Source organism: Dermacentor andersoni, chromosome 5, assembly GCF_023375885.2.
Source record: "Dermacentor andersoni chromosome 5, qqDerAnde1_hic_scaffold, whole genome shotgun sequence".
NCBI lineage: Eukaryota > Metazoa > Arthropoda > Arachnida > Ixodida > Ixodidae > Dermacentor > Dermacentor andersoni.
Genome location: NC_092818.1, coordinates 199,013,161 through 199,038,408, shown reverse-complemented (window position 1 = coordinate 199,038,408; position 25,248 = coordinate 199,013,161). Strand labels below are relative to the sequence as shown.

General features: G+C 46.2%; 1 protein-coding gene across 1 annotated transcript in view; it reads left to right on the top strand.

Annotated features, from left to right (window-relative positions):
* LOC140212796 (uncharacterized) overlaps window positions 1–24,335 on the top strand; it is a 66,000-nt gene extending 41,665 nt beyond the window's left edge. The window contains exon 2 of the mRNA XM_050179582.3: window positions 22,920–24,335. Within this exon, the coding sequence (XP_050035539.1) occupies window positions 22,920–23,255 (336 nt within the window). The 3' untranslated portion in view covers window positions 23,256–24,335. The remainder of the gene's footprint in view (window positions 1–22,919) is intronic.
* The last annotated feature ends 913 nt before the right edge of the window (window positions 24,336–25,248 follow it).

Genomic DNA, 25,248 nt, shown 5'->3' with positions numbered 1-25,248 from the left:
TAAAGCCGTCGTGAATGTCGTTGTGCAATAAATGGTTATACATTGCATTTTACGGCGTACTCATTTCATTCGTTAGACCAGAATAGGTTAAATGGATGGTAACAGCTTCGCTGGCACTCCACCTTCACAGAGGTGACTGGGCCTTCAAATTTTTGTTGCGTGCCGCCTAATTACACAATCAGTCTTAATTAATCAACTTTAGAATATTATTATTAGATGAAAAGCGCCAATGAGAAAGTAACCTCAAAAGCTCCCTGCACAGCTTCCTGTTGCTCAGTGCGTGCTACGTAAAAGTGCTTTTCCGCGCGTGAAAGAAGCCCGCGAATACACGCAAAATTGCCGCTCGACTAACCGCTCGTGGCACTTCGTGTGCATTCTTGGGCTTCTTCCGCGCTCGGAAAAACACCTATGTAACGCATTGAGCAACAGGAAGCTGTATAGGGGCCTTTTCATGTTGTTTTATAATGTTCGCATTGCCATTTTTCATCTAAATATAACATTTGAAAATTTGGTAAATTAATTTAGACTAATTATGTAATTAGGCGTAATAGAAAAAATCTGAATATCTCCAAGCGACGGCAAACAACATTACTTTGGTTCTGTCCAGCTACGTAAAATTGGCATATCTTTAAATATTGGTGCATGATATAGTTGGGTTGTATATACTTCAAGCTCTCGTATTTTAAAGCCTTCCTTCTTGTTTACTCTTTAGTTAATGCGACACATTGCCCTGCGACCCTGTATTTTTTAGGTTAAAATCGAATCCAGCGTAATTATTTCTGTCGTCATTTTTTTTAAGGTTACAAGAAAGCCCTGAAGCCAAATATACCGAAGGAAGATGCAGCAGATTTAAAATTAAATTACGGGCTTTTACGAGCCAAAGCCACGGTCTGATTATGGGGTACGCCTTAATTTTGACCAGCTGCAGAGTTCTTTAATGTGCGTCTAAGCGTAAGCGCTAAATGCGTTCTTGCGTTTCGCTTTCACCACGATGTGCGGCGGGGACTCGATCCCGCGACCTCGTGCAGCGCGGCGGCGAGCGTAAAGCGGCAGATTTGCGTCGCCCTGTAGCGCAAGCCAACTTCTAGCGAAGCCGTTTCTTTGAGCTGCTGTATCAATAATTTTAATGTCTGTAATAAATGTGTTGTATGTGTATCATGTGTTATAAATGTGTGTAAACAAATGTGTAATTAAATGTGTTATATTACTTCGTCAGCGTAAGGCCCATTACTTGGGCTCTATTTCCTAAGATTTTAAACTACACGTTAGAAAGTATAGTTACATACAGAACAAGGTTACTAGGATGGTTGCGACAAGCGAGTAATTACAAAACACGGCCTCACAGCCCCTAACTCATCTACACGACTACTTATATGTGCTGTACTTAAAGCTGCAAATCATTGTACTGCACCTACATCTGCAGATCTCCTTAGACTCCCACCTTTCAAAATTTGCAAGATAACAAATTCACCCGCACAAAAACAGCACTGCTTCTTGTGTGATCTGCAGACACGTCAGCACAGTCTATTTTTGCGACCAAATTTTGTTTCTTTGGTTGTGCGAAGATTCCAGCTCGCAGCAGGTGGCGGCACCGGATGTTTATGTAAAGTATTTCCGGTCATGTTCAATGACAATACTGGTGATTTCGGAAATGTATGTGAGCTTCAACGAAATATGTATGGTATAAATTCTAGTGGGCTCTTTGGTGATATGCACCCAACGGTGTGACTGAAAGCTCTGCAGTTTTTCACAAAGAAACTGTTTGGCTGTAGTTGGTCGGGATATTTCGCGGCGGCGTCCTCACGGACAAAAAAAATTAATAATAAAAAAACCTTCAGCGATTGAAGCGAAAAGCGCATGCATTTTTGGTATCACGCATAGAACATAAAACGCATCATTCGTTTCAATAAAGTGCAAGCAAGAAACAAGCATACAAACTACGTAATCGATGATAAGGCCCTCCTGCTAGTAATGCGTTGCACATAGCGCTCCCCGCATACGTTTCACGGCAAAGATTACTGTTGCGCAAGCAGCCGCGGCGACGGCAGCTTGCGACGTGGGGAGTGGCGTCACTAGTCTTTCATATATATAGAAGCAGCAGCCCTGCAACTGATTTCATTGTTGTTGCAGTACCGCTATTGGTAGGCAACGCATAGTTAATTAGGACTCCCGAGGAGCAACGCAATTACAAGGAGCGCCAAAGGGAAAAAGAAACAGCAATACGACCAGCAGCGGCGTGCTGTCGCTGGTCACGTATCGCCGTGCAATTCCAGCGCAGGGAAAGTCTCTCCGTTCACATTCTCCTGTGGCTGAATAATGTGCCGGAGGAGGAACTTCATGAGCAATGAAGTATTGCATACGTACTCCCCTCCATAGGCGGAAAGTTTTGATTTTCCCGGGGGGGGGGGGGGGGCAGCTTTTCTAACCCTATATATATATATATATATATATATATATATATATATATATATATATATATATATATATATATATATATATATATATATATATATATATATATATATATTGCCCTTGAAACTTTGTGTGAACTTGAAGAATTGTTCACTGAAGTGACGGCCTTATATATGAGACTTTAGAAGACCTCATAGTAGGAGACAGTTGAATTTCACAGTCTGAGTGCTCTCCCACCACCAAGAATCTGGCATCTCTCGGTGGTATAATCTTCCTTCGTGTAATTGTCGTATACTTCACTATCACTAATACTGTTTCGCGTTTCCGGAGAAACTGCAGCCTTGCTCTGCCTTTATGTCTTACTACGCGAGTCCGAGTTTAAGCGCTGCTGCGCGTGACTGCTGCTGATTATGATTTCGAGTGAATCCGGCTTGGCCTCATTTCGGTTACTGAGTGAATTATACAGGGTGCCCCAACTATCACGCACCAATACTTAAATTAAGAGCAGTTGCGTTGTTCGAAGAAAGCCTACTGGATATTGTTTCCAGTGCAGTGGAGTAGCCGCCATTAATTATTTCGTTTCTTAAATATAATTCGACAATTGCAATTATATGATTCTAGAAGTATTGTCCTAATTATCAAAGTGTCAATGAGGCATCTGCAAGCACCCCCAGGCACCCCCGAATGACATCTAACTGCTGTGTTTTCCGACTGGCAAACAAACATCACGAAATATGAAAAATATCACGTGGCTACGCTCCCACCCGCATCATGAAGCAGCGCCCTGAAGTAAACTTATTGAAGGCAACTGCATTGGCTGTCGCAAACCCCAAGAGACAGCGCACCACCTTAATTATGGTACGGAAGGAGCACCAACAGCAGGCTTCCCGGCTTTGCAGCTATTCCTTCCTCTCTACGTCCCACTTATTATACGTATCTCAAGGCTGACTGATCCCATTGATAACAAAAGCCCCTTGATAACGCGGTCGAAGCGCCGCTCTGACCACGAACGAAACGCGAAAAGCAATGTAATACGCATAGCATGTTTCAAAATCCAGGCTTTGCTTGCACCGAATCGACAGAGTGCGCGCGCAGCTATATTTCGCGCCAGAAATTTGCTTCAGACCAAAACCATATTAAAGTAACGGTTTTATTTTTCATAAGAGTGTATACTTGCTGCAAAAATAGGGTCGTGGGAAAAAATAAAAGCGAAAAAGCAGACTGGGAAGCGACGCATGTGTAGAGAAAAGGCAGAACCGATGCGTTCCAGAAAGTAAATATAGCACTTCTAAAGGAGCCGAATTGGCAGTCGCGACGCCTGCACAAAAAAACAAACTAAAAATACATCGGATTTCAGTGTACCTTCATTATCTATGAATTCGTAAGCGCCGTTGAACTCCCGCTGCTGCCTAGAGGACATGTTAGAATAGGTGTCTCCTTCTGCAGCTACGCAGTACTGAGTCCACTTTATCACATCTTCAGTGGCTTTCTTGATGACCTACGCTGGAATTCAATGGCAGACATCCGTTATCCTTGCCTTGACCTAGTCTGACGTCCGTCTCGATCATATAAGCACGATCTTTCACATAACCTCAAAGAAAGAAATCGAGTGGAGAGAGGTCAGGTGGCCTGGCCGGCCAATTTCGCATGGAAAGTTGCATCCAGCCAGTTTCTTGCTCGGCTACTGCTGTGTGCTGGTGCCCCACCTCGCTGATACCACGGAAGTAGAAGACGTGATAGCGGGACTTCACTGAGAAACTCATCCACCACTCCTTCCAGTATTTCGTCCATCCAATTAATGCTGCCCGGTTCAGTGTGTGATCGAAGAAGATGGGACAGATCATAACGCCGGCGTAAATTTAGAGAAACACATGGCGACTGGGACGAAACAAAACACAACTTTAAACATTTGCACTGACGTCAATTTGCTTTTGTGGTGATAGGTTTTGTGGCAAAAAAAAAAAAAAAAAAGGACCATCCGTGCACTTTACCTACACTAAGACAACAGCTATCACAGTTTGTTTCCAACACCAAACGCGACGTGTTACTTCGGCCGAGGCGCGGCAGATAAGGCACTATAGCTCGATAACGATGTTTTACAGCCAAGCTGTATATGGCTAGTCGATTGGAAGGAGAAGCGAGACTGAGACACATCATTCACGTGCATTTCACACGCTGTTCATAAAAGACTCTACCGGAGGGGTCACTAAAGCCTACACGTTCTTTGCAGGGCCAAAAACGCACGCAAAACATTTTGAAGTGATGCGAACACACAACAACATATTCATTCTTTAAGCATAAGCTATCCACACCTTTAGAAACAATTGTTATTTCGCTGCCTCCTTCTCTTTAAAACATATAATAAATCTTTTCCTGTGTATATATCTAAATATATTGTTTATGTGCATAGTGTTTAGAGTGGAAATTTGAAACAATGTTTAAGTCAGAAAATACGCACGAGGCAGCCGCCGCTGGAAGTTCTAATGCGCATGTTCTGCTATTGTCAGGATTTGCAGAAGTAAAGCGAAGTATGAATGAAAATCCATGCACGTCCGCGCCAACAATGATGCAGTAAGCTATTAGCCACAATCAAATTTTAAGTGAAAAGGTCGAGACAAGTAAAAAGAAACCTCAGATGATGTGGGTTACAAAACTCGGGCATTGACACGTTAGGGGGAGGGGTCAGCCCCCACCCCCGGAAAAGTCCGGATGGGGCTCGAGCCCCCCGTAGTCGGCGCCTATGCTCCCCTCAGCGGTTGTAGCGGGGGTTTTGAACACCTTCGCTGGACATCCACTTTCGCAGTGCCGAAATGACGAGTCAATTTTTTTTTGTCACCAAAATATAAAAAATATTTTCGTTCGCGCACCTCGCCGTGCCCTAAAACAGATCATTTCTATATTCCTGTTAGCATACAGTATAGAGGACAAAAAGGCAGTCCTGCGCATACCTAAGATTCACTCCCTGCCATACAGACTTTAGAAGCTACCACGCCTATGTAGTCGATACGGGGATGTCGTGTTCATTGCAGGCGATAAGTTAAGAAATAGACGTCGCCACGCAGAAAGAAAAGGAGCAGTTGAACGACAAATAAATATCGGAGAGGTGTTATGTAATTCATATTAGTAAGTTGTAGAATGCCGTAGGAAAGTACTTTTCAAAGTTCTTTAGTTAGCTACGGTTGAGCTTATGTTTAGGGTAAACGGACCTTTGCATCAACCAGAGATTAATCAACCACGAACCATGGTTGACCAGGCGCAACGCCGTCTAACTATTCGATGTACTGTGGCGATTGCTAAGTTTGATTTGTGATGGTCAAAATAACTAAATGGAGAGGAGAATTATGCTACAGTAGCATAGGTGAGAGGAGTGGACAGTGAGAGAGGGAGAGAAAGACACGAACTTGCATAGAGAATAGCGGTTCTTCTCAACATTTTTTACGAGATTTAAAACGCGGATATATAGTCCGGCGTAGCGCACGCTTGCGGCCACTTCTGTGAAGCCGGGGGTCCGTGCGGCCACGAAGGTTCCATGGATGGTGCCGGGAGGAAGAAAGGTTTCGAGCGACGTTCAAGATATGTTAAAAATGTTTATGTACAAATGTCCATGATCGAATTTTACAAAAACGGCTCCATGTATGGAGCACACTGCATGCTTAAGTCTTTGCATGTCCGAGCATCTTCACAGCTGTCCAGATCCGCTTTTTTTATCCCGTTTTTTCCCCCTTTCACTCGTCGAAGGAACTCACTGTTCTTCTTCATGGCTACTCACAAACGCCGAACCGTTCACAATATCCTGCCCATGACGTCCCACCTTTTTGCCGGACTCTCTGTTCTCCAACGTTGCACAATCGCCCCCACATACGAGGCAACCACGTGGCAAACTGTGAACCTGATGTCATGTCCGTTCGATTCACCTGCGCGACTATGTACCAGTTCACGGCGGTTCACGATAAGTTCAGAAATTGTGCAGCTCGATTTTTGCGGTGCAGCCACAGCGCGACATTCGAAACGGATGCCAAGGTGAAGACGCGGAGCAGGGATATGGTACAAGCGTTATGTTATATCCGACTAACGGGCACGGAATGCGTATGTTTGAGGGGTCCTAAAATGCAGGTACGATCGGCTACTGGGGCGTAAATACACACCACACTTGCGTAGGCACATGAGACGTGCGCAAGCGTGGTTTTAACGGCACTGGTGCCCGTGCGTTGCGTCGTCTGCTACGCTGCTGCTTCGCACCTGTACGCTTGCACCAAGTTGGCACGGGCAGTGGCGTGGGTGCAGCAAAATCATGAACCAGCCCTGCACCTCTCCTGCACCTTTTGAAACCAATGGCGGGGTTCAGCAGACGCCATTGCTGCAGTACTGAAATGAATGCCAGGGTACAGCACATCGTGAACTGGTCCAGGTGGTGCAGGCGAATCTAATGTACCTGTCGACGCCGTTCCCACGGGAGTCCTCGCCAATGGCTCCTTTCATCAATTAGTGGCCTATTCGTGACAGTCAATCTGTCACGATCGGGAGACTGGCCTTGGCGGTCGTCGGAGGGCGGCGCTGTCGTCCTGCAGTGATCTGTCACTGTTTCCGCGTCACCGTCCGCCAGGTCCAGTCGTATACATATAGGCTCGGAGGGCACTCGCCTCCCCTGTCAGCTCTGGGCGGTCTAAAAGCCGATGATACGGAACATAATTGCTTGTCCGTCAGTCTCAGGCCACGCTGATTTAGTCGCCTTGATTAAACGACGAAGCGTGAATGGCACTCCACAGCTGCACGTCTGCCGGTGAAGCATGCTCTGTTCCGAGACATCGCCAGGCACACAGCACGCGCGGCGCATGGTTACGTTAAGACGGCAAGAAGTGGACGCTCTACAATTAAGCGTCACGGCGCAGATAGCGTGCGTTGAAGCACCTACCGCTGAAGCGTGCCACGGGAATAGCAGCGCCAGAGCACAGCCTTGCGAGCGGTGGAAGCAGACTAGGTGGAATGATATAAGAATTCGCCCTGACATCTCCGATCACGTATCACGAGGCAAGGAGTGTACGAGATCTGAAAACGTCCATGCGCGCATGCTCCGCATGAATCGGTAAAGTTCGGCACGTGACACTCAGGCAAACGATGGCGGGTGGGTTCTTGTGATTCTCAATGTCTTTCTTAGTTTCTTCGCACCTCTAGCTGCAGGTGTCGACGACGCTGTGATGTTAAAGGGACACTAAAGGTTAATATTAAGTCAACGTGGACTGTTGAAATACCATCCCAGAAACCTCGCAGAAGAGACTTATTTTAAGAGAAAATGCGTTCTGAAGCGTCCGCGTTCCTCCAGCGCAGTTCAAATCACCCGCCCTCCGATCGAGGAGTATTGACGTCATGGTCACATGGTGACGTTGCGCCGTCGGTGAGTAAAACGGCTCCCGCAGACGGCGCTACGGCTTTTCTGCAGAAAACGCAAACGCGCGGCCACAAACAGAGCCAAGACAGAGCCGACAGCAGCGCGAAAGCGAAACTATGGTAGCTAGCGGAAGGGAAAGCGCACGACGATAAGCTGGTTCTTTGTTTTATGACGCCAACTTCGACGCTCGTTGCAATGGATGACCCTGACAACGACACATTAGCTCGCGATGCTGGGCTCGAGTTCAGCGATTTAAGCACTGATGAACGTGACCTGCTGTTTAGGGCTCGCGCTGCCGGCGTCGTCGCGTACTACTATGACGACGGCCTGCTTTGAAAGGCACTTCACGCGACTTCAGTAAGTCGGCGTTGAACTCGTAATCCTCTGGACGAAAGTGCAGCGAGCACACTACGTGATTTTTCGGCTCTTTGCCAGCGCGCTGTGGCAGAGGTACGGCACTTAACCACTTCGAACGGAAAGGTTCACTCGTTGGCACACAGTGATAAGTAACGTTGGATTCGCCGCTGCAACTGCCCTTGGCCAAGTTCCGCGGACCGTTCGCGCATCCCACGACGTCACATGGAAGTGACATTCTCGCTGCTTGGTCCAAATGCAAGTTTCGCGAGCCAGCAGGACCACCGCAGCACAACGCGTTAAAGAAACAACTGAAACTCCGAAGCGCGCGCGGCGCAAAGTCGAGCGCGCAGAGTAGAGCGAAAACGAAACCTGTCGATCACCCATACTACTCGAGGGTAACGTCAAAATGTTATTTTTTCTTACAATCCAATAGAAGTAGACAAGTAGCATTTTCTTCCGTCTCATAATCTAATGAAATTATCTTTTTAATACGGGTAGTTGAGTACTAGTGACATAAATTATGATGAGGAGTGCTTTCGTCATCGGGCTAGTACCGGAATGTCGCTGGGGGGGGGGGGTCTCAAATCGTGTCATGCATTTACCTCAATTTCTCGGTTACTAAAGTCCTGTTCGCGATTATATTGACGCCTTAGACGTTCTAGCGCATTGCTTTATCACCTTAACTTGACTTTCTGGTAACCTTTAGTGTCCCTTTAAGTGAGAAGGTCGCGGCGCCCTCTGTCCGGCGCCAGGTGCCTGTAGAGTCCGCACATGTACTGTTCTGGTCGTTCCTCTTGTGATGTACGTACGCTTAGCTTGCCACCACTGTGAATACACACCAACGTGCTCAACTATTTGTCCTCATGAGAAACTACGTGCTTGCCCGTCGTGCCGTTCGTAGCGGTGGTGACATCGGTGGGGTACCAGCATGCGCGAGTGGTGAGTCTGCGGCGAGTGTTTCTTTAAACAAAGTGCGCGGGACTGTTATTGCCAGTAGCGAGCATGTCTGGCTGTTTCCGTAAAACGTTTCGGCAGTGTAACATTCCCAAAGCAGGTATATTGTTTCATCTAAAGTTGCGATATGCGGGAGCATTTGTAATTTCTTGCAGTCAAACACGTCGTCTGAAAATGTTGCTACAGCGGCCTTGTTCCTTTTCACGCGTCACCGCTCACGTCATGTCGGAAAGCTCTCTGACCCAACAAACTGATATGGTTTCTACTTGGCATTTCTTTTTTTCGTTGTCTGAAATTATTTCGGAGCTCTTTTTGTGAATCGATCTGTCTTAAGCCATTACAGGAGACGCTGGGAAGACAACGACCCCTTACAAGACAGGATAAGAAACCCTTTGGGAGTTAACGTTTGACATGGCGATTCCCACTGGTCGTTACTAAAACGGTCAATCAATGACTGCCGACACGCGAGCGCCCCTCACCGAGCGCTCCATGCCGCATCATTTCGAGCCACTCGGGGCCGTGACGTGTCCGGCCCTCTCCGGCGGCCCACTTTGGCCGGCGCCCTGCCTTCCTCTCGGCCAGCGTTGTTTTCCTCGGCCGTGACGCGGCCGCGTGCACGCGTCCGCGCTGCCGAGGAGGACGCCCAATCACGGGGGGAAACTTCCAGCCCCACTTGGCAAGCCCAAGGTTTGTTCTGGCACTGCTGCTGCCTCCAGGGCAGTGGAAAGCGCGTTCAAAGTCCCCTCGCGATGGGCCGCGTTTTTCGGGCTGGGCGAATCGCGAAAACGCCCTGCTCTGCCCGAAGGTCCGCTTTAAGGAAGCCGAGCAAACTGCGATTATTCCGCTCACGACTCTTGCCCCCTTTCGCCATGGTTGGGATAGGCTGACTTTATCCTGGCGCACATCACTGTTGGTCTCACATATATAGACAAGGATGGTCATTTTCTTTCAATGCTAGGTTTCACACTGACGGAAAGAAGGGACGTCTTCACGCCCGCTATATCTTTGATGCACATATACCTAGACGATTAGCCCTGCAGAAGCATTTGAGTGAAAGTGGTACGTTAATATGGCAATAAATGTACCGCTTGGTACAGCTTGCACAGTTGGCTGCGTCGAGGCATAGGCTAGTGGTCTTCATTCAGATTCATTTTCATGCTATTCATTCGTTCGTGCTATTCATTCGTTCATGCTATTCATACAATGCCAGTGTATCATCGTTAAAAGCAGAATCCGGCCTAACAACCCTGGCTTGTCGGTGTCGTATTGCTGCTATGTACTTATTCCATAGGTTCTTTTACAGCTCACTTCATTATCCACTCTACATGAGTCCTCCTGCACGCATTTCACTCCGCATTGGTCATCCCCTTCAAGTCGCTCGGTCAAGAGCGCACACTACCACTTTTGCCTCATCGTTCTTTCCACGCTCAGCCTCGGACTGGAGCGGCCTTCCACACGACATCGCCGCAATCACCTGCCTTGTGTATTTAATTTTTTTTTTTAATTTGTTACCCACTCCTTATGTAATACCCCCAATCCTGGGGGCCCTTAAAATAATAAGGTGAAGTGAAGCACGCCTTAAGAATAGGTTGTCAGGCTACTGAGGCAATATTGCTGATTGTACACAGATAGCCCGGCACGACCTTGCCATCCAGGGCTATCGGGGCGCTGACAGGTAAACGGGAGCTGCGCCACGAGCACCAATTCCTCCCCTGGTGCTTGGTAGGCAAAACTGCCGAGAGAAAAAAACAGAAGAGATTAAGCATGTTGTCATGCAAACGGTTTTGTTGATGCGCGAGGGGAAACGTCATCCCGCTTGTCGTCTGCTATGCGCTCGACGAGCGCACCACTTTCTCTGCAGGCGCTAACAGAAACCAACACCGCCTGCATTTTTTCTTTCAGATGGTTTTCATCTTACAGATATTGTTGTCAACAACCTAAGGCTTCTACTTTTCCTGACGTAATCACCACATATCTGCAACGCATCTGAGTGAAAACATCTTTTTTTGTTCAAGATGCGCGAGCCATCACGCCATGGCACGCGGCTATTTTGTTATGCAAAACATAAACAGTTTGGAAAATATGGTTTATTCACTGCTTTTAATAGTAACCTATCGCACAGCAAGTCATTCAATACACAACGCAATAATATAGAGCTGAGTATCTCATTATTCAGTACAAATGTACGCATTCTGTACTACGATCATGCATACATAAGGCAGCTTCCTGAAATTTCTCAGACAGAAAAGGGCTACAGAGGCCATGTTTTTTTACTGTGCACAACGCGAGTATAACAAAGCAATTTTTGACGCAATAGTTGTTTGCGAATAATAAAAAGATGATCAAGAGCAGCAGATCCACATCTTTCGCATAACAGTAAAAACAAATTCCTTTTTTATTCCATACGACGGATATACTTCCTAGTCCAAAAAACATGCTATACATAGTAAATTTTCTGAATAGCTCTCATTGTGCTTATGTGCCGATAACTACTTAGCAAATTACATTGAAAATGTCTATCTTTTTTTTTTCATATTTGGTTTTATTTCGCGATAAACATGTAAGCCCAGTAGAGCTTAATTCAGCGCTGTAACATTGCTAACAAGGTATCACTACGAAATTCCTCACGAGTATATTGCAGATGTTTCTTAAACATTTGTAATGCACTTAGTTTGTTCTAGCATCATCTACACATAAATGGCGCATTTCCAAGACAGCTAACAACAAAAAGCACTGAGTTCTTTTGTCAAGAATCAGTAAATGCAGGAGAAAAATGTTTCAATCGGCGGTTGATCTTTAATTGAAGTTGGGCAAACACAGAGTGATGCACAACCGTATTATTGAACGCGCAACTTTAGAACATGGTGAAATATTTTTAAAGGTAACTCAACTCGGCTGCATTCAATGCATCAGGGCAACCGCCTCAGAATTTTCTTTTGAATGGTTTTGAAGGTCATCCTCTAATACGCTGAATGTACATTATGCAGAATGGTTGCTTGCTGGTCTAGTACAGGTGCATTATGCACTTTCTTTAACAGAACTCATAGGCTCAGTTTCGTGCGACCTGTTTGACGCATAGGACCAGTGATATATGTCATCATTGGCTGGGGGCCATCCGTCATGAGAATTTCGATGTCGACACAATAAGGAGGCGAAAGCGTTTCAGCTTTTCTGTAGCACTCGTTTCTGGCACAGCATGCTTTCTTTGCTTATTAATATTATTCGTGGCTTTGCCTAAAGGTACCCCACCCTACTTTTGCTATATTAATGAAACCAGTGAAGTGTGTCGAACAACATTAGTAACTTGCACAACATTATCGAAGTAAGCTCAAAAAGATTCTAGCATCCCAAGATCCCTGTATGGTAGCTATGTAATAATTTTGAAAGAGGAGGTTGCAAGTTTCTCAGCACACGTGGGGCAAATTTTGCTGCGTATAACTGGCACCCGGCACCGTAGAATACGACGTGGAAAAGACAGCGCTCGCCGTAGTTTCCACAATTGATTTACTTCTACTTCAGTCTACGAAATCCAAAAAATATAAAAGCACAAATACACAGTTTAAATCCTTCTAGTATTGTTGTTCAAAAATTTAGCTTACCCAAGTCCAAGTATATGTTTCTTTTAATAATTTAGTATTCCTATCAACGCAAGGTTTACTATAGTATTGATCACTAGTTTTACTCAGGTATTCACAGTTTATTTTTCATCTTGGATTACATATTTATTTTACTTTTTGTGTTCGTTATTTATTAACCAAATTCTTTTATTCATTCAATCATATTACCACCCGATTCGTGGCCTATCCCCCATAGTGGGTTTGTGCCATTTGTTGAGGATTCATCATCATCATCATCATCATCAGCTCGTGGCACTTGCGCCATGCTCTATTGGTTTCTGTACGAAAATAATGAATGACAGAAGCACAGATTCGCACCCACTACTAACTTTTATTCCTTACCTTCATCGATCAGGTATCGCTCTGCCACTCCAACAGCCGGCATAGCCCACCACAGCAGTCTTGTTTTGGTCGGGTTGACCTAGTTTTTGTGAAGTAGTCCAAGCAGAAGCGGTAGCCATTGTATATACATCTGCTACCATGTCAGCCCCGTCAGGACTTCCCATTCAGCGTAATTTTTCCATATGTCACATCTGAAAAACGGGCATAACCGCGCGGTCATGATTAAAGAACACATAAAATATAAACCAATTTTGAGATTACGAAGAAGCGACGAGAAAACTCTGTCCTTCTACCTAGAGATTTAAAAGTAAAGCGCACTTCGATTCTCGCGCAGGTAACTCAAACTTCGTGTAATTCAAAACGCAAACGGTGACTGCTTCTACATAATTGTTTTTTTTTTTTTGGGGTGGTGGGGGGGGGGGGGGGGCATCAGCGGCGTTCATGAACATTCAAGCGTGGTAATGTCACAACAAAGAACTGGTCCGTGGAATGCCCTCCAGTAAAACCAATTTGTGCAACCAGCAAAAACTTTGGGCAAATAAAAATTGGAAGTTTTCCACTGGTGGAAAAGATGAAGGGCAACCGCTAACATATACCGAAGCAAAATTTCCATCTGTGCATCAGCTAGCCTCAATCGGCTCATGAGCAACTGTCAACAAGCAGCTTCAATTCTTACAACACCGCAGAAAAATGCGCCACGCCAACCCAGAAAAAATATATTCACTAGAAAAGAACCGCGGAAGATCTTTCGTTTTGTCCTATATCTGCTTTTATGAGGATAGCCGCGTGTCTTCATAACGACTGCAGAAAAAGCGTGCTTACCTCTCGTCTGCTGGGAAACGGAATAATTTCGCCCTGCTCCCCGAGTTGCCACACCACACAGCACGCCGTGTGCCCTTTCCTCAGTTTTTCCGACATCGACGGAACGTTCCAGCGCACGGGAAAAAGTTTGTTAACTGTAGAGCATACGAAAAAGCGTGCACGTGAGTGGAGAGCGGCAAGAGCAGACGAACAGAATGGCAGTCGGAGCGGTGAGGATGAAAGCACCGCCCGTCGGGTGCAACAAATAAAGCGACTAAATATACGACGCCGAAAAAGAAAATAGCCGAAAACACATTTTATTTGCTCACAAAATGGCATGACTTTATTGCGATGTAGGTTGAAAAGATAGAGCCACATATGCAAAAGTTATTGACTTTTTCTTTGGCTGCAGTGTCATGACGACGCTTTATTTCCGATACCGAAACTATCCCCGCTGTCCACCCACTGCTCAGAAGTGGACCAGCATTTAGCCAGAACATTACCCTCGGTGCCCATATATATATATATATATATATATATATATATATATATATATATATATATATATATATATATATATATATATATATGGGCATCGAGGGTAATGTTCTGGCGGACCAGATGGCCGCGTCAATTGCATCGCAACCCGTTAATCCTACTGCTACTGTGCCTATCACAGATCTGAGACCTTTCTTACGAAAGAAATTGCGGAACCGCTGGCAACGCATGTGGGACGCGGAAACAAATAATAAGCTGCACGCGATGAAGCCACAGTTAGGTTTCTGGCCCTCTACAAGAAAATCATGCAGAACAGATGTCCTATTCTGCCGTCTCAGAACAGGACACACATTTGGCACCCATAATTTTCTACTCACTGGAAATGAACCTCCAACCTGTCGTAGATGCGGGGAGAGGCTGACCGTCCTCCACGTCCTCCTGAAGTGTCGGGAAGCCGAATCTGAGAGAAAGACATTTTGTCCTAGCATACTGGCAGCACATTCCTCTTCATCCTATTATGTTTCTCGGTCCAGAACCGTTTTTGGTACTAATGCAGTCCTATGTTTTCTGAAAGATGTCTTACATGTTATTAGCCCCATAAATTCGTAGCGCTTCCTCTCTTTAGAGGATGCCGCTGCGAGTTTAGTTTTGCATAGCGCACGCCTCTAGGACCTTGTGTTTCAAAGGCCATGGTGAGGCAGTAGTGCTCTAGACAAGTTTTTCATCTGATATATTTTGTATACCGTATCATTTTTTAGCCAAATCATGGTACACGTCATAGTACACGTCATCAGTCATCGCCATAATTTTATTAGGCGCATATTTTACTCACTTTACAGCGACTATTCTTAAGGCCCCTTTACAGCCACGTCTTATCAACTTCATAGAACTCATCATTCCACTGCGATGTCACTAACACTGGCATGGCGCTCTCTGGCCATGACTGGTCCTTGCGCCAATAAACAACACACATTCATTCGTTCAATTGGTCCTCAGTCCTTTACTGTCCCCGTACTAAACTAATGGAGTAACTGGAAATTCACCTGCTAAAGCGAAAGTGCAGATGTCTACCTCCTTTACACATCAAGTAGGGGCTACGAATGATTTATGGCATTGTCGAAACGGCAACCAAATCAGCGGTGCATTAAGACAAATAACGCTACCACTGTAAAACGCCGTATGTGTAAACATGCATAAAATTGGCGCGCCTGTTGGCAGCAAGTAATAGAAGTTCGGGTTGGAAGCCAACCTTACAACTAATTTAACATGTAGAGCACGTGCGTAAAGCGTAAACACTAATGTATGGTTAGGCCGCATTAAGCGGCGCTTCATACAGTACGCCTTGCTTTGCCCATAAATAACAACACGCCAAGTATTAATGCCGCGCACACGATATATTTGCGTGACATGCGACCCACACGAGTGCACCTATAATAGAACTGTATAAAATCTGCAGCACTGTATTTCAAGGTTTGTTTACTTTTGTTATCGCTGCAATAATGCCCTATCTCAACATTTGAACATTATAGTGTTATGATCGACCTGTCAGGTGTGAGAAGCATTCAAACGGGCTTCCCCACGTCAACATAATTGCCCTCTTCTCCGAATCGACACCACCTCGTTTTCCCTCGAGCTAACACAAAAGGATAGAAGAAGAAACCGATCGTCAAGACGACGTCACGGTTTTACCCGAGCTGACACAAAACGATAGAAGCAAAAAGCAAATGTCAAGACGACGTCACCCCTTTTCCCCGAACTGACACCAAGGATGCGCAAAAGGGAAAGACAGGCTCGGGAAGAAGACGGCGACTGGACCGCCAGAGGTTATCCCCCGCTGTGGGAATGTGCCACGGCCACTCACGACAACAACAACAACAATATTTAAAGCCGTGCTGACCCATCTGTGAATAGAACTGCGCGAGATTCAGGTGAGACTCACATCCATGTACCAATGAAGTGAATATAATCATTTCTACTTTTTTTTTTTTCATTATCACGATGCCCGGCTTCGTCGTTGTTTCCTGATTCTTGCGGTGAAGACCCACCTCACCGGGTCGAGATCGTATCAATAGGCTTACTCTTACTTGAGTTGCAGGAACAGCAGTCCTTTCCTCAGTACACGCATCTTCAATGATTATTCAGTGGTTGGCAAAACGCGCAATATAAACGAGACTCGGGGCCGTTGTTAGTAACAAACCCAACTTAATTTTCCATTCGGTTTTTCTCGCCCCTTGGTGCACGATGGCGGTGACAGTATGACGCCTATAGGGCACACACCGCACAAGGAACCTCGGCGTGCTATTTCGGGCATTTCTTTCTGCCAGGAGGTTTATACGCTGTGGTGTGGAAGCAGTAAAGGGTTCTTCATTACCCAGTACTTCACGATTGCGCTAATAGCGCTGCCGCACAAGCCGATTTTTTAAACGCTGGCTTGTTGTTACGCCAGCTGTCCTTGTTCGTTATCCCCCAGGTGTTTTAATTATGTGTTTTTGCTGCTTTTGTCTTTGAGGAGTGACGTCAGTATTTCTGAATTATCTAACCTATCATCAATGAAATGTTCATCGTTAGGAGAGCTTAATAATTAGGTCTGAAAATGACGAAGCAGTCTGCCCATTTCAGCGCCTTGCAAATTGTCGTAGCCTGCGTGATAGTCAACCATCCGATTCACACAATACCCAAGGCACTGTACGTTCACGTCATTATTGGAAGCTAGTAGCCTTGTCATCAGCTTGTCATCTTAAAGGAGCTGTAGAAAATAGCCGAAAGGCCTCTTGAATTTAATTTATTTTTGTTAAACATACAGTGCTGTGAAAAAGGCAGGCAGGTGTTTTCCAGCGTCTTAAGAAACAGAGGTGTCGTCAGAAATTCCAACGGCGATTTCGTTTTAATGATAGCACGAAGCTCCGGAGAGAACGTTCAGTTGCGATAATATGTGGTAATACGCCCCCGTCGAGTACGAGGCGTTATGTCTCCGGCGTTTGCCGTCCTTGCCGATTCCCACGGCTGGGCGCGGTGCCCGGAGTGATGGTTGGCGTGGATAAACGATCATTTGGAAGCGGCAGGGGGAAGGCCGGCACAGCATGTGCGCCGCGTGCGTGGGTGAGCCGGCCCACTTGGGACGAGTCTGTCTCGGCGGCGGGCTTTGGGAATCGCACACGACCGAGACGTGAAAGCGAGCTTGGCGACGAACGCCGCAGGCAAAAGAAATGCAAGTGGAAGGAAATCATTATCCAGCGGCGCTGAACAAACCGCTGGAAGCAGTGCCTGCCTCTTGTATACCGTTCAGGGCCCCCGGGAATACCATGTGACTGGAATAGCAATCTAAAAATTTTCCGCTCCATCTCTGTCTATATATATATATACAGACAGAGATGTACATATATATATATATATATATATATATATATATATATATATATATATATATATATATATATATATATATATATATATATATCACATACGCCCACCGCAGTGCCTGTGTCCAGGAGGGTGTAGGTGAATGGGTGTCACTGCTTTTGTTACAACTTATATCGTCTCAGTTGAATCCCGAACATTTCTGACCTGTTGCTTGTCATTCTGACAAACCTCCGTTCCACTCTCTTGGCCAAGCTACGCGACTTCTCGGCATATATCACGCCACTACGTTCTCTCACGCGGTTGTTTCTGTTGGTCTGACGTGTCCCGTCTAGCGCGTCGTTACGTGGCCTTGTGCGACATTTGTCAACGCCGGAAAAAGGTGACACTATATATATATATATATATATATATATATATATATATATATATATATATATATATATATATATATATATATATATACATATATATATATCGCCTGCTGGTCATCTTGAGCCTCTTGAAGTTCCATACGAATAATTTCACCACGTCGGCCACAACTTACTTACACCGTTTCTCTATCCACTTCTGGAAACAAGCGGATCGCCATTGCCACAGATTATGCGACGTGGTTTGCCGTCACTCGTGAACTTCCCTCGAGCTATGGCACCGATGTTGCAGACTTCTTGCTGCGTAACATCATAATCCAGCACGGGGCTTCTCGGAAGCTCCTGCTCGACCGGGGTAGACATCTCATTTTGAACGTGGTTTGAGCATTTTAAATATTTCGCTCGATACAACACAAGTTAACGGACTACCATTTGCAGCTTGACGGAACACCTGGACCCAACGATTACCGATATGCTGGCAATGTATGTGTTCTCCTAACACCAGCTAGGATTTGGACGCTGTATTGCCTTTTGAGACATTTGTGTACGACAGTCCCAGGCTTGAGTCCATTGAATATTCCCCCCCCCCCCCCCCTATTTTTTCCGTCTTATGCGCTCGAAAGTCTACATTGTTAATGTAGGATTTCGACACGCTGGTGCCTTCCTTTGGGTTCCCACGGACTGATTATGCTCGAGAGAGTATACTACCCATGCAGGCCATGCACGTCAAGTTGCTCGCACTCGAGTTTCCAAGTCCCAGATCCACCAACAAGTCCCTCTACAATATACTACGACAGGACTATCCACTTTGTCACTGAACCGCTTGTCTTGCCGTGCTCCCTAACACGACTTCTCGGCGGTTCCGAAAAGCTGCTCTTCCCATACGCCGGCGGATATGGTGTGTGCCGCCAAGTGACCAATGTGATTTATGAAATCACTCCACCGTATCCTTCGCACCCATCTGCTCATCCTTGCCTTTCGTGGCCGATCCAGTCAATACAAGCCGGGACCACCATGACAACGACAAAACTATATAGGACAACACTATACTTTCAGCATACGTTGAACGCGTACAAGTCGAAAATGACCCGAGAACGTTGTTGCGCTATCATGGGTTCAGGTTCGTCTGCATTTGTAATTTTGGCTTAAGTTAAGCTTCGAAACGTATGTCTCGCACGACACCATGCTCAGAAAATGACGAAGGAGTGGTTGCGCATTAGAATTTGATGTAATGATGCGTAACGGGTATTTTGATCCGTTTATTCTTTTTCGCATTTCAGTTTGTGTTGGTGGTACACCGCTGGGAGTCGGCGATCAGGATAGGCCTAAAGAACTTTTTCAAAGTCAGTTCGGTTCACGAATGTTTAGTTTGTGTGCATGAGAGTATTTTCATTTGCCTCGATGTGTCCTTAATGACAGGCCACGCCTCCCTCCCGCTAAATTAGTGCGCACCTGGTATCGAACGTCAGCAATATTGACACCACCCGTTCAGCACGGAAGCGTCGCTCCTGCTAGGGGCTTTTGCAACCGAGTTCAGGGTGCCAAAAACTGGAATCGCATTAGGGCACAATGAGTGCCCTCGTTCGCAGACATTAAGGCCAACGATTGCTGAAGTCTCGGGGACAACGCCACAAAGCTCTAAATGCAGAACAGGGCTCATTGTTCTGGGCGCAGGAGAGCACTTCCTGATGATCGGCGCAATGGTGCCGGGGTCCATAAAACAGGCGTCGGCACCGCCCGGCGCGGCGGGTGATGACCGTTTTCTTCAACATTTTCTTCAAGTGGCGAGGCGGAGCCTCCTCGCGCTGTCTTCCGCCTGTGAGGTCAAGATCACGGTGTCAGTCGGGCTGCACACTGTCGACGTACAGGCACTTTGACACGTATCGTACAATCCAGCCAATAAGCGCTGATGGCCGCGATATTCAAGTGTGGCAGCTATAGGATGCACTTCTGTGTTGTCACTATACAGCCCTTCCTCCGCGGTCTTGTCCTCTCTTACCCCTCGAGTGAAACGGCACTCGGGTGCAACACCGAAGAGGGCTTCAACTAGAAATATCAGCCCGTTTGTCACCGTAAGTACAAACCCTAAGCAACGCATAATATTGCGAGAAGATTGTAGTATGTTATGATGTCAGGATTCGCAGGGAAACGACCTTTGTATTATTGTTGCTGGCTTCCACAGTTTTACGCTGCATACTGTCAGCCTTGGTGCGTTGTCGTCCTCGAGCCTAATTCACAAAGCTCGTTCGTAAGTGCTCTTTGCCATTTCTAGGCCGCTTTCGCTGATGTCCAACCTAAGCATTTGCTGAATTTTTTTCTTGCGAACAGTTCTAGCATATGAACTTTTTATGAATAAGGCCATCGTTTCTTTAGCTGAGGACGCATTTGACTGGAATTTTTAATATTCTCATTTTTATTATGATGAGAGTGTCCATTACTAAGCTACTTGACCCTCGGGTTTTGTAAGTGGAAAAATATTTCAGTAGAGACTGCACGAGAAGTTTCCAGACACCACTCGGTTTGATATTGGCTATGCACGCTGTCGTCTAGTTAAGAGTATTAATTCCGGCGGTACGGCGCATGCATGCTTTTTGTTCGCCTTCCCTTCCTGCTATGCACTGTATTCTATCACCACAAATAAGGGGCGCTATGACGTAAAGCTATTCCAAGCTTTTCTGTTCCAATTCTGCATTCAGCCCTCCGCGATTGGTCAAAAACTTTTTTGGACCACCCCCACGTCGCCTCTCTGTGACGTGACGTCACGAAAACCGCGATAGCTCCCCATCGGATATGACGCGTACACACTGATTATGCATGATTGGACAGAACAAAAGAAAAATAGTTATTTATCATTCGGCGCCTTTCCCCATTAGACCTCGGCTATTGGTAAAAAGTTTTAGGGCTGCACCCACTTCACCTACCTGCCACGCGACGTCACAAAACCGCGATAACTCACCGCGTCAAAGTCACGTGGGCGCGTTAAAGATGCATTAATATGCCGAACAAAACAGTATTTTTTTCTAAATAGCCGCAGGTTGCCCCGTTCCAAAGGAATAAAAGATGGCCACCGCCGATCGCTCAGGCACTGGCTACTCGCTGCTGCCGGAGAGCATGGGCTTATTTGCGTACGATAAAGCTTTTTGGGTGGCCATGTAACGTTTCCGAGCACTTTTGGCACGTTTACGACCTCGCTCTGCCAACTCTTTTTTGCTGAGGATCCGTTTTAGCAGCATTCTTAACCTTCTGTTGCATGACGCCGCGATTTTCGACCAACCACCGCAAGCTAAGTAAGGTAAAGCGGGCCAATCGCAGATGCCGGTACCACCCTCTTCATCAGGTTATCGATTTTCAGTGCACTGGCTCGGCCCCATCGAAACCTTCTCCACTTGAGCGTGCTCCCCGCCTCTTGTCAGCCAATTAGATAAGACGAGCCGCTCAGTGTAGGCAATGTTATTCGTTTTTAAAGCAAACAAAAGTGACCTTCTATAAATGAGGACAGCGTTAATTTGATTGGGCTGTTGAGGCAACCGTGCGGGTCACCGCCCGATGCTTGCATCGGTGGTCAAGCAAATTTGACGTCAGGAGATTGGAATAAAAACATATTGGAATAGTTTTACGTTATAGAGCGCAAGCACTCTTACTTTTTTATTTTTATTCTATTCTAGCCCTTCCCGCGAGATCAGCCGCCTTAAGAAAAAGGAAGAACGTCGATATCAGAAAATTATTCGAAATGCTCGTGAAGAGTAGAAATATGGTTACAGATATAAATATATCTATAAATAATTTCTTCCCCGCGACTTCGCCACATTTTCAGCCATAAACTCGGTTATACTCGTTTTGTGTAAAACAGCGCGTTCATGCGAAACAGTGCATAACCAACTGGCCTTAACTGCAGGAATTGAGAAAGCTCTGTACTGAAATGCAATGTTTAGCCGGCGTATATATTCGCCTACACACGAACAATGCCTCGCCAGGGCGCCAGAACGCAATCTCTCTTCCTCGAGCTTGTTCCATGGCCGTCATTTAGTATACAAAATCATGAGCCATTATACTCTGCGAAGGTGGTTGACCAGCGAAGCTGTTTAGCACACGACACGGAGGTGACACATAAAGCAAAGGTACGAACTTATTTACTGTCTTGATGGGTGGTTATCGTCACGAAAGGTACGCACAGTCGTCTATTGTATTGATCGGTGGTCCTGATTTCCCTCGCAACTGTAATCACATTCTTTGATAATGTCAAATCGATGTACGTACGCCGCTGGGTGGTGACATCGCAAGGAATATGTCTGCAACACGGAATGCCTAAACCGCTCCCTTTTCGGTACCGACACATCCACATTGAAATCACCGACAACGACAACAGCGGTAGTGTCATCGCAGCTGATTCATGCAAAATTAGTAGCCATGAACCTTACGGGACTATGAGTCATTGCATTTTTTTGCTTGTTTTTGGGGGTATGAGCCATTGCCACGGGGGTGTGAGCCATTAATGATGACAGTTTTCGACATGCTGTTCTATATGTTGTATGCGTGATTAGAAAGAATCTAAGCAGTGTTCGCTTCACTTTTCTGAGTGCTTGTAGCCTCTGCCTTACGGGGCTATGAGCCATTGCATATCTTTCTTGCTTACGAGAGCATGAATGCTCGCTTATGAGCAATTGATGATGATAGTTTTGTTCACTGAGAACAAAAGTGCGCGGAACTTTAGCCATATACAGCTTCGCTGTGTAATAAATGCCGACGAGAATTTCAAGTCACCCTAAAACTCATTCACGTTGAAACAACTGTGCGTGCGTGTGTTTTCACACCTGTTGGGCGCAGAGCTGCCTGATGGAACGGGACAACGCCCTGTTCGGCCAGCTGCTCGGCCTGCACCAGAGCATCGCCGAGCTCAGGCTGGCGCGCGAGACGAGGCCAGCGACGCCGGCGGCGACGACGAGCCGCGGCGAGTGCTCCGCCGTGAAGCCACCCAGCAGGCCGGCCTCGCTCGAGTCGCTCGCCTCGTCGTCGTCTTCGTCCGAGCCGGGAGGCTGTCGTCGGTGCGCAGCCGCCGCTCAGCTGAGGCGGCGGCGCGCCCTGTCGCAGGCCTACGACTCCGGCGTGCAGTTGCACTACGGCTCCAGCCACTCCGAGTCCGACCACGAGGTCTTCGTGTGACGGCTGTCGACAGCATGGACGCAAGAACCGTGTGCGCCGTGTGTCCGCTCGTCGGCCGGCGCAGTTCGTTGGAGACGGAACGCGAGGTGCGGTGCACATCTGACGGATTGTGCGTGCGACTACCGCCTCCACACGGATGCTCGGGAAGCATCGCTCGTTGCGTGAATTTGCCCGCCACACGTGCATCTCTAGGGTGAACAGTGAAGCGAACATGGCGTTAGCCGGGCTTGTTCGCTTAGCTGCGTCAGCTTCGAGAAGAGACCAGTTGTGCTTTGTTTTTTTCTTCGTGTTTCCCTCGTGTTCCTTTTATTTCTTTTCGTGCGATAACAATTGTGTTGTTAAGACGAGACTTTGGCGGCAATTTTCCAAAAATCGTGGATCTCTAATGTTGTTCGAGCCAGAGCGACCGAACTGAGAGTGGCTAGAATAGATTTCTAAGGTTTACTTGTGATGCATTTTCAGCACTTCCCTCGCCTTGCGAGTCCCCAACTGTGGTCAAACAAGGGGTGTCTCATAGGTTGGAGCAAACGTTTCGGCAAGTCCAAACGACGGCTACAATCGCTCTGGGTGCGACCACTAGGTGATCGCGGAACCCGGCGACGAAACAGTGATCCGAGCTGAGTAAAGTGGGCGCTGGAACTGCAAAAAAAAAAAAAAAAAAAAAACGCTACTGCCTCAGTTGCTCTGAACTTTTGCTTGGGACGAGGTATGAATAGCTGCGTGTTTAGGTGGGCGTTCCCGCTTCTCACTGCGTGAGAAACAGAAAAGCTGATTCACTGCCTCCATGGTTGCTGCTCTTTCTTTTAAAGTAAAATATTCCATAAGGGGAAGTTATCCAATGCTGCTGCTGAAACCTCTTTATAACTTTTTATAACTGAAGGGTCCTGTAATTTTACTCGACGTAGGTTTTGCCTTGTGACATATGTTCGCCGTTGTTATGGTATTGTCTGCGTAGAACTGACTGAAATTCTTAGCTGGTATACTTTTACGGAGAAACGCAGTTCTGTGCAATGCATCACTGATATCGCTTGTCTTTTTTCAGAGTTAATACTACACAATAAAATAATGTTTTGTTTGAAATGTTTTATAAGTGCTGCGTTTATTTCCTGAGGACAAAGATAACTTAAAGACAAAAAACGACAAAAATCGCAATGACAGTGTTATTTACAAGAAAACGAAGTAAGCCAGTTGGTGTGCCATCTCTTTGTACCCTTTCTTTAAATAGCACAGCAAGAATTAAGAAATACTCGTATTTAAACAACCATGTGTTGAGGCAATGACAACGACAACATAAAATAAAGATACCTCTATCTTTGAGGAGGTGGGCCCGATGCGCCATTGTATTGAGCTGTTTTTTAGCAATATCACCAGCGTTCCTGTCGCAAATAACTTGTTGTGCATTCAGCCTCTAAATCTGCAAAATTTCAGTGAGCTTGATTCGAAACACATTTTCGTAGCTCCTGCTACAATATACAATCGGACCTATGTTTTGCTGCGCAGAAGAACCCTGTGTATGTGATATCGTGAAGAACGTGAGGCACAGTTAATGAATGTATTAAAATCAATTGTATAAATTCTGCGGTGGCGTTGCCGCGCACGATTAGCCCGAAATAACCAAGTTGACACGTGGCGCATACTCCCACTTAAAGTATGTCATCAATCTGGTCAGTTATATGGCATGACGAGAACCATTACTGGTGTAGTACCTGTAAGTGCGGGCACTTATGTTCTGTGGACATGAACATTTCGAACATGGGCTGATACGAAGCCAGCTTGTCTATCTTATATTGAGAGCGTTGTCGATGTTGATTATGTTGAGCTTTTATGGCGCGTACCCATTAAGGGAGATTGCAGTTGTTATTGTTGTTAGAGCGCAGCTCCTGGGTGCCCGTTTCTGGGTTGAGCGTCGGCAAGCGAACGAGCAAAGCGAAGGATGACGGCGAGAGCGAAGATAGCGCGAGGTGGAAAGCGGAGTATTGAGAAAGGGTGAGGA